At 48.8% G+C, this 19,421-nt stretch overlaps 1 protein-coding gene across 1 annotated transcript in view; it reads left to right on the top strand.

Annotated features, from left to right (window-relative positions):
- The window catches only part of TMEM178B (transmembrane protein 178B), a 308,589-nt gene extending 293,167 nt beyond the window's left edge, over nucleotides 1–15,422 (top strand). The window contains exon 4 of the mRNA XM_030308585.1: nucleotides 10,252–15,422. Within this exon, the coding sequence (XP_030164445.1) occupies nucleotides 10,252–10,502 (251 nt within the window). The 3' untranslated portion in view covers nucleotides 10,503–15,422. The remainder of the gene's footprint in view (nucleotides 1–10,251) is intronic.
- Nucleotides 15,423–19,421: the final 3,999 nt, after the last annotated feature.

Raw genomic sequence — 19,421 nt, forward strand, 5'->3', positions numbered from 1 at the left:
CGAAGAACAAGAGGGGGGACCCTGTAATTGTCAGGTTGCCTGTTCCAGACCAGAAAAAATGTGAATAATCTTAATGCTAGGCATGTTCAGGGAAGGCTTCTTGGGAGACGGGACTTGGCTTGGACCATCAGGGGTGGCTGTGTGGACTCTGGGTAGACCGGGAGGACAGCGGAAATGTCTGTATCTCCAGTCAAGGTCAATGGACAGAGGTTCTTTGATCTCAGTAAATTCCCACCACAAAAAGCATGTGGACATCCACCAACGGCCTCTTCCATTTGTTCAGCCCTTTAGATATTTGCCCAAGTTTGCAAAGGCTCCGTCCTTGGCGTAGAGGCCGCAAGAGCCACTGCTCTTAAGATCAAATCTAAATCTACACCCAAAAGAATAAATGGATTGGTGGGTATTGAGTGAGAGTAAGCACAGATAACATAGGTGAGGAAGACGAGGTGGGGGCAAAAAACCAGAAGATGCCCAGCACCTGTTGTTTTATAGGGCTATGTTGAGATGCCTGTTTTAGCTACAGGGTGGCTATAAAGTCTGGAAATGTAGATGATCTTATTTTATTATGGATTGTAATGATATGGTAATAAGCCACTTATTATGTATTCACCTGTTGCATTTGATTGCTAGGGCCGCCAAGATAAAATTCCACAGACTGGGGGGGGGGGGGCTTAAACAAGAGAAATTTATCTTCCCACAGTCCTGGAGGCTGAAAGTCCAAGATCAGGGCATCAGTGGTGTTGTCTCCTCTGAGGCCTCTTTCTCGCACATGGCCACCCTCTTGCTTGCCCCTTCACGTGGCCTTCCCTCTGTGCACACAGCTGGCTGGTGTCTCTTTGTATGTCCTAATCTTTTCTTGTAAGGACACTAGTCAGTTGGCATTAGGGGCCACCCTAACAGCCTCATTTTACCTTTATTAGCTCTTTAACAGCCCTGTCTCAGATATAGTCACATCCTGAGGCACAGGGGTCAGGTCTTTAATGTACAAAGTTTGCAAGGACACAATTCGGTCCGTGACACCAGCGCTTCCGGATTTGGAGGCCACCCTGTGGATATACAAAAACCAAAGCATAAGACTCCAGGTTCTATGTTAGGAATCTGGAAGCATTGTCTTTAGAACCGATGCCAACCTGTATGCACAGGCCAGTCCCTTTCAGTGCTTGAGCTGGGGATGTTGCATTACCATGGCATGATTATGCCCAGAGAACAGCCTTGTAGCACGTAGGCACGACCCCGGGAACACACACGCTGCTTGCCCGGGAGGGTGGGGGTGTGGCGGCACGCCTGCAGTGTCTCTGCCTGGAGCGTTTGCAGAGCTTCCAGAATGATGGATGGTTGTGTCCGAACTCAGGGCGCCATGCCTCACAGTGTGTTCTCGGGGGCCTGTCACCACTCCATGCCTCATCCCAACGAACCCCTAAGGCACCCTGGATGGAAAACCCCACGTGACCTGCCTGTTGGCTGCTGCTGATGCTATGGTGTATAATTCAACCGTAATTTATATTCCGTGCAGGTCTGAGCAAAGCTATAAAGAGCTCTTGAGAGCTCAATGCTGCCGAGGCATTTAATCTCCGCAAAGGAAGGGTTTAGTGGACACCAGCTTCCTAGGGTGCATTCGCTGCTGCTGGAGGAGGAGGGATCCTTTTTCTGTTTGCTGATTTTGCTTCTTTATGGTTTTAAAGATCAGAGAGGGGCTCACGGGGGAGTGTCTGAGGGAGGACTTGGGCTGCTCCCCAGATGTCCCTGACCTGCACGCCCACGAGGGCACCTCTGCAGTCACCACTTTGCAGCAAGCTAGTGGGCTCAGGTCAGACCAGGGGCTCTTTGGCCACGAAGCAACACGGGAACGTGGGAGGGCTGGGGATACACAGACGTCATTCCTCATTCCCAGGAGCAGAAAATGTCACGCAGATGGATCTCCTGCCCCAGAAAGCTGCAGAAATTATGTCCAGTGAAGTTTTGGGTACCACTTGGCCCCATAAGGAATAGACATTTGGGAAGGTGCCTGTGCACCGAATATGTAACTGCCCTGGATTCCTGGGAGAACCTTCTCGAGGCCCTCAGTTTCCTGGCTCGTGGCCTCTTGAATTAATAAGAGCTTTGCTGCTGCCTAATCTGAGGCCTCAGTTTTGATGCTATTTCTACACAGGTCCATTGCTGTGGCATTACTACTGTGACATCTCTGACGGTCCCTACAGGGAGGCAGAGACACATGTCCTCCCCTCCCTGCCCGTGTGTGCTAACACAGCAGCCGCCACACAGGGAGGCCCAGGTCACACCCTACACACCTGCCATCCGTGCTCCAGGGTGCGCTGAGCAGGAAGCTTCCACCAGAACTCTGAAGAGCTGCTTAAAAATAATTGAACTTTAAGGTGGTGCTGGGATGGGACCATTATTGGGCTGCTGATTAAGTGTTCCTGGGCAACATTTCAGGGTGGCAGACTTAGCTGCCAGCCCCCAACCCCAAACAATGCAATCCCAGCATGGTGTTTCTTAACATTAGCAACACATTCCAGGCATCGGAGTCTCCGTCCTTGCGCTGGGTAAAGGCATTATGTCTAATTGAATTGACAAGCAAGGATTACTTTGTGTCATTGCTGCAGTATCACTGATTGGCACCCGAGTGGGGAGGACTGTGAGGGAGCCTGTAGGAAGGGTGACTGATGTGTCCCACTGAGCCCAGGACTTTCTGGTTTGAGGATAAAAATCCCACGTTCCAGGGACACACCCCCGTCCCCGCCGATTCCCAGGCAAACTAGGATGGGTGGTCACCCTACTAGGGAAGCAAGGCTTCCAAAGAATAAAGAAGTCAGGAGCTTACGGGAACTTGGGCTGGAAACCTGTAGCCAGGGAATACCTTGACCATCCATACTGTGTCCCTGGGGTTGGGGACACATAATGACATAGTACAGGGTGTCACATAATATCACATAATCCTATGAATCAGTCGTGTCCTGGTGGTAGCTGAAGTTGGAGAAGAGGGTGAAGTTGCCAGAAGGAGGGACTTGGCAGAAGAGGGGAGCTGGGAACCTTGAGTGTACAAAGACTAAAGGAGGAGAAGTCCCTCTGAGGGACAGACAGGTGGCACAGAGCTGGGATCAAGAGGCAGCTCGGAGACCCAGGGAAGAGACGTCAAGCAAGGGGAAGTTGTCCAACAGAGAAACTGAAGCTCAGGGTTGGGGGGCGGGGTGCAGGGAGACTGGAATCTAATATCTGGCAATGCAGGGAGTGCTAATTAGAGATGGCAGCCATGTGGAGGAGGTGGATGGGGAAGCTGTGTTTGGTGTTGGCAGGCCGGGCGGAAGCCGTCTCCTCCCTCGCCCCCACTCGAGTCTCAACTGCGCCTGGAGCCAAGGGGACTGGGGACGGGGCGGGCAGCAGGCCCTGTCCTCGGCCTGCCGGGGGCTGACAGGACACAGGCAGGTGCGACCAGGGCGGGGCCGGGGGTTACAAGGTGGTCGTGAGTCCTGAAGGGGCTTCAGGTGGGAACGGTCATCAAGAGAAACAGGTGGTGTGTTTGTACAATCAGAAGGAAACATGATGTTTACGTAGTTCCTCCCACCTGTTGGCCCTCCTTTCCAGGTGGGGTTTGCAAATAGGGACACGAGAGGGGACTGGAGAGTGTTCCCTCTACACCAGGGGGTCTTCAAGTGCGGGCTCTCAGGGTTCCAGGGGGTGGTGGCTTCTCTTCTAGCTGGACTTCCTGAACTCCGGGTCCTTGCGAATGAGGGTCCTGGCACAGAGAGGGGTAATTAGAGTTCGTTTCTCTTCCAACCAGCTGGCGAGTCGGGGCTGGCTGCCTGGAGGGCGGGGCTGAGTAGGAGTTGGAGGCCCCTTCCAGGGCCAGCAGCGATGAGAGCGGAGACCTATTAGCTTCTGCCGCCAAAGGCATAGACTTGCAACTACGGGGGCAGCCATCGGACTTTGCTGTCCAAAGCTTAGTCCCTGTAATGACATACCTTGAGGCCCCCTTGTGAATGGATAAGCCCAGTGCTTTTCAGAAATGCTGAAATCACTGAACTCCTTTCTTCAAATGGAATTTCACATGGACTCACATCAAAGCAGGGCTATTCTGGCCAAAGAGAGGACAGGGGGCTGGATCCTCTTCTACTCCCTCTCCCTCTCCTGAGAACCTCCATGGGGCACAGCTGGAAAACCACTGGGGAGGCACAATTTTAGAAGGAGGCCAGGGAGGATCTCTCTGAGGGGATGACATTTGAGATCTGAGAAGAGCTAGAAAAAGGGCATCCCAGATGAGAGAACAGCAAGTGCAAAGTCCCTGGGGTGGGTAGACGGTTAGCTAGTTTGAGACACAGAATGCTCTTTTCTGTGGCTAGAGTGTGGGGGTCAAGGTGAGAAATGAGGCCAGATGGGGAGACAGGGTCTACTGAGACAAGGTTCTATGGTCAGGGTAAGGAGTTGGGTTTGTATTCTGAGTGTGATAGGAAGCTATTGGAGGGTTTTAAGCAGGGGAGAGAATTATGATTTGATTACATTTTTAAAATATCACTGGCTGCTCTACGGGGGCAAGAACAGAAGGCAAGATAGCAGTGACTTGTTACGGCCGCTCACGTGAGAAATGATGAAGGCTGGACAAGGCTAGAGCAGTGAGCATTTGGGAAGTGAGAAGCTCTGTGACAGGGGCACACGGGCCTGCCTTGTCATCTCTGCATAGAGACCCGGGGCAAGGAGGGCACTGAGGGCAAAGGAGGGACACTCTCCAGACCAGGTGAGGCCCCCCACTTCTGTGTACTGCCTGCAGGAATTCTGTTCTTTGCCTGGGAAACCTTCCCTGGCCCAGCTTGATTGTCTCTGTCAGAGATTGACCCTAACCACCCACTACGGGGTATTCCTCCTCTTCCTAAAGACGGCTGGATGTGGGGGGGGGGAGACCTCACAGTCATCTGCTCTGCTCCCCATCTTCCTGCTGGAAGCGGGGGCAGGTAGAGGCCCAGAGCTGGCTCTAAACTGCAGCCTCTGGGTCCGGTTCTGTGGTCACAGCATCCTCAATTCTATCGCCGACTAGATGAGAAGCTTGTTTAAAAAATCTCTTTTAGTTTAGATTTAAAGATTCTTAAGAACAGGGATCATATCTTATTCTCCTTTTTATCATCTAGCATAAACACAGTTCAACAAATACTTGCTGATGAGCTGTGTTGCGTCACAGAGCCCACAGCCACAGGGATGTCCCCCTCCCGCTCCCACACCAGGCCTGCCGTCACCGAGACGTGACAATCATGTGGGCACTGTCCCTGCCTCCCTGGCCTGCTTTCCACCTGATGTTTCTTACAGCCAGGTCTGGAGCACACAGCAGAACCTGGCTCCAGAGGGAAGAGCTTGGGGCAAAGTTCTTTTCATTTAACTGCTCTGTTCTGACTGCAGTTAGTCTAGGAATCTGACTGGAATTAGGCCCAAACCACGGGCGGTGGGGGGGGGGGGGTTACTAAGAAGATGTGACGCTGCATTATTTCTTGGATCCTCGCCTATCTCTCAGTAAGTGCTCATGAGGAACAAAATGACACGTTCAAGAGACCTAGCCCCAGAGGCTCCAGTCTACTGCTGCGGGGGACGGGAGGACCTCACACTGTACTTTGGGTAAATGAGGGGAGGCCGTCCTGTCCACTGCCATCCATGGTTTCCAGCAGGAGCCTTCAGAATCTGTCTTCACTCTGCAGAGAACCCCAGAGAGCTGTGGGGATGGCGGGGGTGGGGTGGGGTCTGCACCCTACACTCACCAGTTAGTCGCCAGTTTACAGGTCTGAGAGTTTAGTTCATCATCTGAGAAAACTGGGACAGTTAGGGTGCTCAGCCACCTTTGTCCCCATCTCCTCTGCTCTCTGGGACTCAAGGGACTCAGTGGGTGTTTGTCAAAGTCTGTTGTTAGGCTGAGGAACAAGGGCAGCACATCATTCATTCAGTCCATTGATGGAGGACCTGCCATATACATGTGAATATCCATTCGTAATTACTAATGCGCATTTTCAAATTTGAATTTACAAGTCCAGAGATATGTAAAAACGATAAGTCCTTGATTGTAACAGAAAACGGTAGCCTTATGTGGAAACAGAACCTGTTTCCAGTCTTCTCTCTTTTTCACACACAGTTTCCTAACAAGTCGCTTAGATGTTTGGCTCAAAGGGCCCTCTTTCGTGAGTCTCCTAGAAGTTTTCTCCTGTCAAGGGCAATATGGACAAGCACTAATAGAAATTTCAAAAGGTTCCAAAGTCACAGAAGAGTGGATAGGAAGTTAAGGCTAGAAGATCCCCTATTAACTCCATTAACGTAACCCAACAACATGTATGCTATCCACAGGCTGGGCCATTTCCAATTGGTAATTAGCTCCACACAGACCTAAGCTCTTTACTCTCAACGTATCAACCACATCCTTTGTGTCCTGTCCACTGTACTTGCAGAATATACCATTAAAACAGCGCGTATCAACATTTTTCAGCTACTGGCAACTCAGGAAGATCAAAACTACTCGAGGTCAACCTTCTCCCCCAGAACAAATCACTGGATTTAATCCGGAGGATAGTGTACCTTTTGATGATAAGGAGTGTCTCCATTTGTTTACAGCATCTTGTAGATTTATATAAAATCAGTGGGTGACCTCCTCACACACAGAGCTTCAGTTTATAAGATGATGATTCAATCCACATCTCTAGCTCAGAACTTTCTATCACGCTCCAGATCCATGGTTCCAAGTGCCTCGCCATCTCAACGGCAGCTCAGATTTGAACTGAGCACACATGCATGCACGTGCGCACACACACACACACACACACACACACACACACACACACACTTTTCCTGTCCTTAATCTAAGTTTTAGCAAATTGTATCCGTGCACACTCAGGTTCGCAAGCCAGGCAGTAAAAGAAGCCTTCTTGAGGCACAGAAGGCCAGCTCTGGTTTGTTGGCATTTGGAATAGTTGAAACTGGTGTCACACGCAGCTTTTCTTTAGTTCTTGCATTTCCAGGTTGTCACCCTCTCGTTGGCCCTGCCCCATAGGCTGCCCCCTTCCTTCTGGACCACCTTTCCTCTTCCCCTCACCTGGCTCTGTCTCAAGGTTACACAAAGGCCCTCTGCCCTAACCCAAGGGTCCCACCAGCCTGGTCAACGGAAGTCACCTGACGAACCAAAAGTTTCCCATCCTCTTCCCCAAGACATGCCGACTCAGCAGGACCGAGGTGAGACCTCGTCCGTGTAGGTATTATCATAGAATTCCATCTGAGCCCCAGAGCACAGCAGGAGAGACTGGGTTGCTTTGTCAACTCCCTGAAGTTTGGGACCCCTCCTCTACCAGGTAATGATGCTGCCACACGTGTTTGTACATAGTGGCTGTCACTACACATGCACACGTGTGCACAATCCCATACACACACTGTGCACAAATGCATGCACGTGCATGCACATATACATACACAGAAACACTGCACAGGCACATATGCACGCATTTTATTTCTGGGGCTCCTGAGCCCAGGTCCCCCCTGACACATCACTTTACGTGGCCTCTAGAAGGAGTGTTCACTGAACAGGTATTCACTGCGCCCTCCTCCCTCCACGCCAGCCCCCATCTCCCTTCTTCCAGGTCCTTGTAGCAGGCTCCTTCGCGGTCTTTGGGAATGCAGATCGGAGCCACCAAAGTGCCTCAACACCTTCTTTCACTCGGCCTAATGTTCAGACCTCTCTGCCCAAAAAGCAGTGTTCACCGCGGATCTGAGGCTCACTTTGGCCCCTCCAACTGCCACGTCTCAGCTCCACCCTTCGCCACGTGCACATCTTTGTATTTAAATCTTTGTTCCCAGGTGGGATTCCTTTCTTAATCTAGAAGTAAGTCACTAGGTCAAATGTATGAATATTTTGAGGATCACTTTCCTGTAAGGAAACACCAGCTTACATCTCCCCCAGAGTCTATGGGATGGTCCATTTTGCTGCTTCCTCACTAGGTTTGGAAATAATCATTAAAAAACAAGACGAAAACCCAACGCCACCGATTCGATTATCTTCTGTTACTATGTCTTTATTTTCCAAGTCTCTGATTATTGGCACAATTGGGCATTTTTCACATTTATTGCCCGTTTGTCTTTTTTTCTCTGTTCTCTGAATGTTGGACTATTAAGTTTCGTCTTTCTCTACTAAAACCTTTTTCTATCTCAGTGGTCCCAAAGTGTAGTCACTGGACCGGCAGCATCAGCATCACCCAAGAGCTTGTTAAAAGTCTAAATTCTCAGGTGCTACCCAGACCTACTCACCAGAAGCTCTGGGGTAGGGCCCAGCAGTCTGCTTTAATAAGCCACCCAAGACTCCAAACTGCCCTATCCCAGACTGAGTGATAGAGAATTCATCTTGAACCCACGTGCACAACAGGAGGGACCCACCTTGTACGGCACCCATCTAAGCATGAAGGATAAGACCACAGACTCAGGAACTAGCCTGCCTGAGCTTATAGCCCAGCTCCACCAGTTACTAGCTGTGTGATTTTAGACAGATGGCTTAACCTCTCTGAGCCTCGATTTCTTCCATCAAATAGGGACAGAGACAAAATAGGGATAATAATGTGATCTGCATAGATTTATTTAGAGAATTAAAGTTTCCATACGTGTTTAAGCACTCAACACAGTTCCTAGCACACACACTTAATAAATGTTAGGTACAGCGACTGTCACTATGACCGCTGAAATTATCATAAGCTCATGGACCTGAGGCCTGGAAGAAAAAAGTTGGATCTTAAGGAAACTTGGCCATCAGGAAGCAAGAGGTCTCATAATAAATATAAATATAATGCCCCTCCTCTTGTCCCCGCCCCCTAAAAAATATGCTTCTCCCTTTTCTTTCTTCTACTGACCCAACCCAGCCTTCTCAAACTTCACAGGCCATTGCCGTCATATCAGTTGCTGACAGAAGAAACGTGAGACGCAGCCAATATCGAGAAAACCTTTTTTTTTTTAAGTTTATTTATTTTGAGAGTGAGAAAGAGAGAGAATGGGGGAGGGCCCGGGGGAGCGAACCCCAAGCAGGCTCTGCACTGGCAGCTCAGAGCCTGACGCAGGGATTGAACTCACAAACCATGACCTGAGCCGAAACCAAGAGTCAGACGCTTAACCATTTAACCACCCGAGCCCCCCAGGTGCTCCAAGAAAAGCTCTTGAACTCATTTTGGGTTTGCCACATATCTCCAATGGTTAAAAATTTTTTAATTTTGATAACATTTTTATAACATTTTCTCTCTTATAGCAGCCTTCTCATTGAAGGTTAGTAGGAGTAATTTTTTATTTTTTAAATTTTTTTTAACATTTATATATTTTTGAGACAGAGAGAGACAGAGCATGAACGGGGGAGGGTCAGAGAGAGGGAGACACAGAATCTGAAACAGGCTCCAGGCTCTGAGCTGTCAGCACAGAGCCCGACGTGGGGCTCGAACTCACAGACCGTGAGATCATGACCTGAGCTAAAGTCAGCCGCTTAACTGACTGAGCCACCCAGGCGCCCCAGGAGTAATTTTTTAAAAAGAGGAGTTCCCATCATTAAGTCTGTCAAATACTCATAAGACTCATAGATGCATGAGCTTATGCTACTGTGGGTTATACATCTTCGTGGTGAGAAGTCACGTACAGAGTTTCCCAGAGGTTTTGACTCTGCTGCCCCTTTGTAAAGGAATATCTCAGAGGGCCGGTGTTCCAACTTTGGGAGATGCTGTCTTACAGGAAAAGGAAAAGGGCTCCCAGGATTGGGGTGACTTGTTGGTGAATGGGTTAAAGGAAAACCCAATGTCGTATAGGAATGTTTTATATAGGAAAGAATAGACGTTGTTTTTCTCTGTAAATAAGTAGCAGGTGGGAGGGTGGGGTGTGTTTTCTGTGTCTCCCAAGAAAGACAGTGAATTTTCAATGCTTTAGAAAAATGAGTTGAATACTCTTTTGCCTCACCATACCCCACATGAGACTCTACTGCGAAGCTTATTTAGTATTTTCCCACAGGCAAGACTTCCCAAGTTGTTCCAAGACTGGGCAATTATTGCAGAGTGAGGAAGCCATGATCTCTTGACACTTTTCTCCTCTCCGTGAATATTTCCAGCTACGGATCTTGGTGGCTTATATCTGCGTCTTTTAACCTTGCCTACTCAAGAAAATTGAAAAATGCTGTCAACCTCACTTCTCTCTTTCTCTCTCCCTCTCTCTCCCCTTTCCCTCTTCCCTTTCCCTCTCCCTCACCCCACCCCACCCCATGTTCCTTGCCTTGCCCTCCAGGAACTTTCTGCATCATATCACTGTGCACCTGTGTGGCTGGAATCAACTTTGAGCTGTCACGCTACCCACGCTACCTGTATGGACTCCCCGATGACATCAGCCATGGATACGGATGGTCCATGTTCTGTGCATGGGGGGGCCTGGGCCTCACACTAATCTCGGGATTCTTCTGTACCTTGGCCCCTTCTGTCCAACCTGTCCCGAGGACCAACTGCCCTAAATCCAGACCCGAGAATGGGACAGTGTGCTAAAAAAACAAACCCATACATATATATATATATATAAATATATATATAATATACATATATAAAACAAAACTAACTCAAGATGATGCCAGTGCCAAGGTAGAGTTGAGTTGGCTCAGGCACCCGCATCTCGTCGGACTTTGTGTTGCCTCATCACTGAGATGGGGAAAGCGTCCCCGTCACGTGGCTCTTCCATCATTTCTTAACTTTTGGCTCCACGGTTTTTTGAAGACAGAGCAAACATCACCACTTGTGATAGCGTCCTGATCCCATCACTCACGAGGATGGGGTGGTGGGCTGGGAAGGGACAGTGCCAGTGGTCTGAAGCGGCACGGATGTAGAGAAGGAGGTACCATCCATTGGGCCAGCCGTGAGGACACCACCCCAACGCCGATCGTGTTGCAGAGAAACAAAGCCCTTAGTTCATAGAATGTAACCACATCTTTGACGTCATTTGCAGATCACTTCTCCTGATCGTTCTGTTCTGATTCCCTTCCTGGCCCACCAGCAACACACAAGAAGTGGAAGAGAAAACAGACTGAGAAGGAAGTTTTCTCTTTGTTGCCAAACTTTTGGACAAAGTTACAGAGGTGGGAAGGGGGAGAGAACAACGTGCTGAGGGGCAAGATCCACGTCAATAAAAGGACACTTCAGTGGATGCTCAGAAAACCCAGTCTTACCTTCCAGCTGCCTTACATCCAGTTAAACAAGAGGCCGCCCTACCCCCGACCCCACCTGCACTCCCTGGGCAGATTGGAGCCTTGGAGTAATGCTGTGATGTGTGCGTGTGCGTGTGCGTGTGTGTGTGTGTGTGTGTGTGTGTGAGAGAGAGAGAGAGAGACTACTTTTGGTGGTTTCCTTTTTTCCTTTTCACCTTTTAAAATGGAAAGACTTCATTATGACTGTTGTCTCTATCGTTTGTGGTGGTTTCATGGGCCAGGGCGGAGTCCCGAGACCTAGGAGGAATAATGAGGGGCAGGCCAGTGTGGGTGCCCATTCTGTAGTTTCAGGTCCCTGGAGTGTGTACGTGTGGTGGGTGTTTTCTGAGTGTGGGGTTTTATTGTTTGTGTTGCATTTTTCTATTATTTGTAGTGCAGCTGAAATTCCCAGAGGGCAGAACTGAGAACAAAATCACTGGGCAGAGGGCCCGGTGGTCCTTCACATCACAGTTCTGGGATGCCACGGGATTTAGTCTTCTAAATCTGGAAGTTCAAGACAAAGCTGGGCACAAAGCCGTGAGAGAAGAGGGGGAACATGGTTCAGGAGGGAGAAGGAACATTGCCTCTGTTGCTGTTGTACAAGTACGTACCAAACCAGATCTTCACTCCCCATCATGGAAGCTGTCCTTTGTCACTGGACATCCACCCCTCTCCTGGGGGCGACCTCTGTACAGATGAAAGAAAATGGGTCACGTGCAGAGAGAGCATCTCCATGCTCCGTGGGCTCAAGTTTGTATGATATTGTGTAAATTAATGGCGAACTCCGGACTCTTTCCATCTTCTTCCTTTCCCTCTTGGTATTCAAGGCCATGCATCCCCAAATAGCCATCTTAGTGGCTAGCCCCCAAACAGAGGTGGCATAAATCCAGCCCGACGTCTCAGGCTCGTTCGAGCACACTGGCCCTGCAGGTGTCGGCGAACTACCATGTCAGCCAGAGTCGTGGGAGCTGTAGGGACAAGAGTCTGCCGGGAAGAGTGGGCAGGAGCAGCTGACAGTCACCTCAGTGACCCTGCTGGGGCTGAGCAGCCCCAGGAGGCAAGGAGTGAATCCCCGAGCTGTACAGCCATGGGTCAACCATGTAGCTGAGAATTCAGTTGCTTCATAAATAGATATGCTTTGGGCACTTTGCCAACAGCTCAACAGCCTTCTTTCCCACCCATGTACCTGTTTCATCGGCCTGTCTCCTGATCTGTCTTCCTACCAGTCCCCACTTCTCATCTACTAACCACCTCTCCCTCTTCCATCCGCCAGGCTACGAGTCCTGCCTGTCCCCTCATCTGCTCTTTTTGACTGTGTGTGTGTGATTCACATCCAGTTAAGACATCCCATGTGCATGAATGGGCCTGAATGTGGGTCTCTGTATACGTGTAGCTCCCTGGTGCATTTTCTGTGTGTTTTTGTCAGTATGTAACTGGACACGGTTGTGGGTGTGCTACTCAAGGCTTCCTTCCCAGCGACACTGGTCAGCTTCTGCAAAAGGTCTCATGTGTGCGTGCCCCTTGTATGGGTGTGCTGAGAGATGAGGGGTAAGGTGTGGAGCAGGAAATGCCATTCTCTTCCAATTGGGCTTCAAAGGATTTTTTTTTAAATAAAGGATTAATTCTATGAGAAGAGAAATCATTTTTGGGAAACCCTAACTTTTCTATTGTATACAGAATTAAAAATTTCTTTTTCTTGGAAAGCTAGATTTCCCCCTTAAAGGAAAGGCATGCTAGGGCTTGAGGGAAAAGTGAGAAGCATCCCAGATTGAGAGGCTTCGTGTCTTCCTTCTAAGCATCTTGAGTGGGCTCTGCTGAGCAGGGAGAGGCAGGTGTCCACGAGCGTCTGTTTGGAGCAGAGGGCCTGTCTGTGACCAGCTATTTCCCAGGTGCAGGAAAATGGAGAAAGAAATTCTACAAGGGGCCACTTGCTATCAGTCATTTAAACTTTTCTTGAGTAACTGTGTTTGAGGACACTGCCTCGCTGACCTGTGACTATTTATACCTTCTTTTTTTTTTTTTATCCCATGCTTGCCATAAATGGATCATCCACTCTTTCCAGCTACTAATCTTTGTGATCGACCCTTAATACAGCTTATTGTGTCCCTTTGAAGCCTTCCTGAAATGTTAAGAGACTCCTAAGAAAGAAGTAAACCACCTGGGCTTAACTTGCCATCAGTAGAACAGAAGCTTTGAGCTACTTCTTTGGTAGCGGGGCCAGATAGGAGCAGATACACTCTGAGGTCTGATCCTGCTTGGGGCCAATAAAGCCCCATACAGATGGCAAATCCTTGCCCAGGGGTGGGGGACCGGGGAGGCGGAGGCCGGGGAGGGGCTCAATCCCTCCAGTGTAGGGATCCAAGTTGAGACCCGCCGTCCCCACGCTATTAGTGAGGCTCTGGTGTGGCTGAAGAAGAAGGGAAGGGGGGTGGGGGAAGGAAAAGAGAGCCTCTGCTAACTCCAAATCAAAGTAGAACCCAACCTACTGATGGGATTTAGGGTCGGCAGCTTCATAAAAGTCCCAGCCCCGACCCCAGGTGAAGTTCAGATTCCTTACCGGTGTGCATGCAAGGTCTATGACTGTGTATGTGTTTTGAGCTCCATGTGAATTAGCCTTAAGCATGGGGCTTTCAGCTTTCATTTCCTTCCTTACCCTATGAGATTGGGGATTCAGACAAGTGAGGTGTCTGCCTGGAAAGAGGTCCTATTTCTTTCTCTCCCCATTTTGGGAGTTTTGGTTTCTTTATGTTTCATTTTCCTCTTTGCTCCCTTCCTCTTTCCTTCTGCATCAACTTAAAATAGTCAATCAATTAAAATAGTTAAGGAATTTGTCTCTGGAGAGGCTCATACTCTCCAAGCAAACCCCTTCCTCATTTGTTGTGGCTGTGGGCTTCAGAAGGAGGTCCGTGGCTTCCCGGCATTGAAATATAAAACATTTTTAAATGTGCCTATTCCAGCTTCAATCCTCCTGAAACCCTCTGCCTTTCAACAATTTACATCCTTTCAGCTTCAGGGATCACAAAGTCAAGAAGACTCAGCATCACCCAGCCAAGACAAAGCCTTCCTTGTTCACATGTCCGTATGCCGCCCTCGGAGCCCATTCTGGCATATTCTCTTGTTGGGGTGTGTGGTTCCACCTAACAGTGCTTGCCTTTCCTTTGGTCAGGGAAGGCGATATCCTGAAATTCTTGAGTGTAGGCCCTACCTCTTAACAGTCCTCCACAGTCATGATAAGAGGTGTGAAATGAACCACGTGTGGTTGTTCTGATTCAACGGGGGATGTGCTGCTTAGGTCCCTAAAGCTGCCTACCTGAGTCAGACTCAAAGTAATGAAATCAAGCCCATCACCCAGAGGCATGGACTCTGTCTTCCCCTGGCTTATTCTGAGAGTGTTAATTGTTTTTTAAGTATCTGAGGGGAAGGAGCGGGAAGAAAATACACTCCGGTCATCTTTGGTGTGGTTTGTGTGGGTTATTTGGTTGATTCTTGCAACTAAAGGGAAGCTGCTTTTCTGAAAGTGTTCCTCCTCCCCCAGGGGCCAACCATCCCAGTGGACAAATCCAGCCCTTTCCAGGGCAATATGATGAATCAAGAGGTGATTTCATCATATTTAGAAGTCATTGGTGCATACCAGCCAGGTTGGCTTCTGTGCTATCTTCTAGCTGGTATCTGGCAGAGTAAGGGGGCAGGTTTTTAAACAAGTCCCCTTGAGCTGATGGACATAAAAGATTCTGGTGTCTCAAAGCAGTCAACTTGGCGGGCTGCGTTTGGACTCTTTCCGTTGATGCTTCCATGGTGCAAAATGTTTCTTAAACATTATTGTTAGTTCTCAGACTACTTTATTATTGGCTATTGGATTATTTTTTCTGAATAATAGAAAATTGTAGAGAATTAGAAAAATAAAGTACCAAAAAGACGAAACGATTGTTTATAATTTCATCACTCAGAGGCATCATGATGTCCCCAGTACCTACACGGTGAGTGGTTGTCTTGGGTTGGCACTTGGGGCTAGGAGTGTAGTCTAAGGCTGCAGAACCACACTGGTCTGCGTGGAGTTAACCCGGTGATCATAGCAGGAGAAGAGCAGGGCTCTGAGCCCCTAAAGATGGCAAAGGGACTTTTGTAAAAGGTCAGTGCCAGAGCTTAGGGATGGGTGGAACAGAGGGAAAAGATTCCTGCGTTCTTTCCTTTTTTCTTTTCTCTTCTTCTTCTCCTTCTCCTTCTCCTTCTCCTTCTCCTTCTCCTTCTCCTTCTCCTTCTCCTTCTCCTTCTCCTTCTCCTTCTCCTTCTCCTTCTCCTTCTCCTTCTCCTTCTCCTTCTCCTTCTTCTTCTTCTTCTTCTTCTTCAGTGCTATCTCAATCTAATTGTAGGTGTAAGAGCACGGAAGCCAGAGTAACTCACTAATTAAGCTACAGTTCTCTAACACAGTTACTGTAAAGTTTCTTTCAGCTCTGCCCTCCAATGATTTGTGACTCTGGGCACTGTGTCTTCTCCATACTTGAACTTCCTCCTCCACAAAATGAGGATAGTGATAACACTTTACCTCATGGTATATTAAGGGCGGCAAAGAAATTGCCAAGTGATTTGCAGACATGATGTATCACATAAGTTATGTGCTGTTCAAATGATCCTGGAGCAGCAGAACCCTGACTACACGGAGTTCTTCAGCGTATGTGGTGCTTGGGCCTTGTTGCTGAAAGGACAATCGCAAGTGGGAGGTCATCTTGGCCACCAAACAGGACCGTCCCTATCCAGCTTCAGCACGTGGGATTCTCCTCTTCTATCATTCGGGTCCCTCACAGAGGTTGGCTCCTTAACTTACCCATTCTCAGGCTTCCTTCCTTTTGTCCAAAGCCAGTTTTGCAAAAGGCACTCTTAATCCCTCTCGATTATTCCCAGAGGTGATGGAATGAGCAAACCATGTGGAGCAAAGAGCATATAACCATTAACCAAGGCACAGGGTCAATGCTTTTCTTTCTTTCTTTTTTTTCTTTCCTGCAAACATCATTTGTAGCCATGCATGCACTGGTGGTGGGAGCAGATCAGGTTCTGAAATGTTTTAATGGTCGTTTAAGATGGAACAAGTTTCAGAGAACTGGAATCTTCTTTCTCTTGTCAGTTGGTGAAGCAGATGGCTTCATCAAAAGCATATGGGTTTTCATGGGATTGAGAATGGATGGCGCATTCACTGGGAGATGTTCTGGGTGCAATCCTGTTTGGGAAGGACTGAATCCTAGATTCTAAACAAGACTGCACTTCCAAAAGGGTTTGCACGCTTTCTGCTTTGCAGGGGAACTGGCTTCGGTGCTGTAGGGAAGCCTTCTCTAAGGGAAGTCCACAACCTTGCTCACTATAGGGGTAGAGCCCAACCAGAAATGGGGGGACTACCCAACCATAGGGGGTGTTTGTTCACTATTGAGAGGCAGAAAACCATAAGCATGGGGGCTGGCCTCACTTTGACGGATGCCAGCTTCAGCAATGACGGCCCTGCCTTTCATTTCCAAGGACTGGGTGTTGGAACTCTGTGTCCGTCTCTCCTGTCTCCCATTACTCCCTCTGGCCAAGCCTTTCCCTTCTTTCCCTGGTTACCTGGAGACCCTTTCGAGCTTGAATGTATCGGTGTGCCTGTGTTGTTGTGGACGTAATGATGCCTTTCACTCACTCATTCTCAGATTCCTTTCCCACTTCCGTCCGTGGTTGTGACTGTTTTAGATCCAAGACGTTCTGTAAAAATGTACAAATAAAAGTGGAAACTGAAAATAAGGGGGAGGGAATTGAGATGAAACAAATGCGTTGATGTAGCCCTCAGTTTTTGGAGGACTTTATGTAGAGACTGCCCCAAAATCCTGACTCTGGGTGGGATTTGAAGGGAGGAAAGCCGTTGGCACAGAAGGTTTTGTTTTGTTTTGTTTCGTTTTCTGGTTGTTTCTCTGACAGTCACTAGTGTCTGCTTGGGACCCTCTGTTCTAAAAGCTTTTTGCCTTTAAAGTAAAATCTGTTTTCCAGAAAGTAGAAAACAAGTTATCAAAGTCTAAAGGGTGAAGGTCATCGTGAAGGTCAACACAAAGACCTGATCCTGGGTTTGCCTTCATAGCTTTGTCACTGGCTCACCTGGGGCCTCGGGCAAGTCTCGTTACCTCACTGTCTCTGTGTCCTCTCAAGCAAACCAGGAGCAGAGGCTCCTGGGGCACCGGGTCTCCTTGGCCATGCCATCGCTATTCTCAGAGGCTTCGAGCCCACGTGGGTGTCTGCTTCCTGTGTGAAGGCACATTTGGAGAGTTTTCCTCCCCCCTGCTCTCGCCCCCCTCACTCCTCCGAAAGTGACCTCAAGCTAACAGCTAGTGTGTGCTCCAGTCCAAAGCCTTCGATCTACCTTTTTGTTCTCAGATGCCTTTTCCCACCCCACTTTGCCTATCTCATTTGACTGTCCTTACTGACAGAGTTTTGGTAGGAGAAGGACATCAGAGGAGATGGTGACTGAAATGGCTTTGCAATCTCTGACTCACTATACAAACATGGCTTGTGATGTCAGAAGCGGAGAGGCTGTCTATGGGATGCCGCCAGCGTGAAGAAAGTACCGGTGGGAGGGTGGGGTAAGGGCAGTGGGCGGCAGATGGGAGTTGGCCGTGCAGGGAAGATAAAACTTTTGGAAGGGAAAACGGCAGAATCACCAGAGCATCCTCAGCATGGCAGCGGAGAAGGATCCCCCAAAGGCAGGGCACCCTGAAGTAAGGGGAAGTAGGAAAGAAGGGCGGGAGTGGGTGATACTATAGCACAAGGGACTGCCTCCCCTAAGACTGAGAAGATGAGGTGCCCTGGGGGGAGGGGGTTCCACCATGCTTACCCTAACCCTCCATCCATGGCTCCTTCTGTCCAAACCCTCCTCCTTTCTGACCGTCCATAGTGGTCATCACTCTGGCACCGGCTTCAGGAAGGCCATTTAGACCAGTGCTGTCCAACCAGCGTAAGCCACGTATGCAATTTTAAATATCCTACTAGCCGCCCCCTTCTTAAAAGTCCAAACAAACAGGTGAAGTTAATTTTAACACATTTCAACCCAATATATCAAAAATATTATTTTAATGTGGAATCAATATCAAAAAGTTACTGAAATACTTTGCCACCTTTGTTTTTTAAAGAAGTCTTTGAAATCCAATGTGAATTTTATTCTTAGAACACGTCTCAGTTTGGACCAGCCACATGTCCAGTGCTCGACAGCCACGTGTGGCAAATGGCTCCCGTATAGGACAGCAAAGATTTAGACTCTTTGTTAAGAGACCGAATAGGACCCCCTCCCCCATGAGTCACTCGGGTCTCCCGGCGGACAGAAGCCAGAAGTTGGCGTTGGCCCCGAGTAGAGAGCACAGCAGTGATGGCCAAGCTGCCCTCCTGGCCCCTGAAATTCTACTTCACCTGCTTAGTTGGAGGAGAGGACTATTGCCTGTCAAATACATGCCACGTCTCCACAGGGTGTCAGTGCTGCCCCTGGACACGGTGCCGGTGACCCGTCAACGTTCTCCTGTCAGAGCAGGTCACTTTCTTCAGCTATAGGACCATCCACTTATCCCTCGTCCACAGGCCCTTTATCTTACAGAGGAGAGGGGGCCAGACAGGCCTCCCTGTCTCGGTCAAGAATAATGGTCTCCACACCATTTTGTCATCGAGTCCAGTCACCTGCTCATAACATCTCACTAATATCTGGCGCTGTGTTTTGTTTTGTTTTGTTTTCCCCCAATCCCTTCATTTCTTTACATTTGTATCTTAAAGTCAGACGCTAAAAGGGGATATGTTAGAGCAGTGACCATAGAGAGGCAAGACCGGCTTTTCTAGGAGGTGACAGGTTCTGTCCTTTGCCCTGGGACTCAGTCCACCATCGCCTCCCTGTCCTTCCTGACTAGAGACCTTCCTTAGAGGTGAAGAAACCTCTTTTGTTTGGGGTGGAGGTGGTTGGGGAGGAAGACAAGTTGCCAGATCTCAGCACAGAGAACAGAATCAAATGCACGCCAGCAACCCCTGGGCATTCTCAAAGCATTTCAAAGAGCCAGTATGACACGATTTAACTCATTTAAAATATAACATTCTGAGCCCTTTGATACCAAGTGAAAGAAAATGAGCTGATTTGGTGAGTATGTTTTATATATGGTCATTAGACGGGGACCATAGCCGACAAAACTCTCAAACGAATCTTGGAGGGTTTATGGTCCCAGATTATTGCTTGGTCAATATA

The sequence above is a fragment of the Lynx canadensis genome, chromosome A2 (genome assembly GCF_007474595.2).
Source record: "Lynx canadensis isolate LIC74 chromosome A2, mLynCan4.pri.v2, whole genome shotgun sequence".
Lineage (NCBI taxonomy): Eukaryota > Metazoa > Chordata > Mammalia > Carnivora > Felidae > Lynx > Lynx canadensis.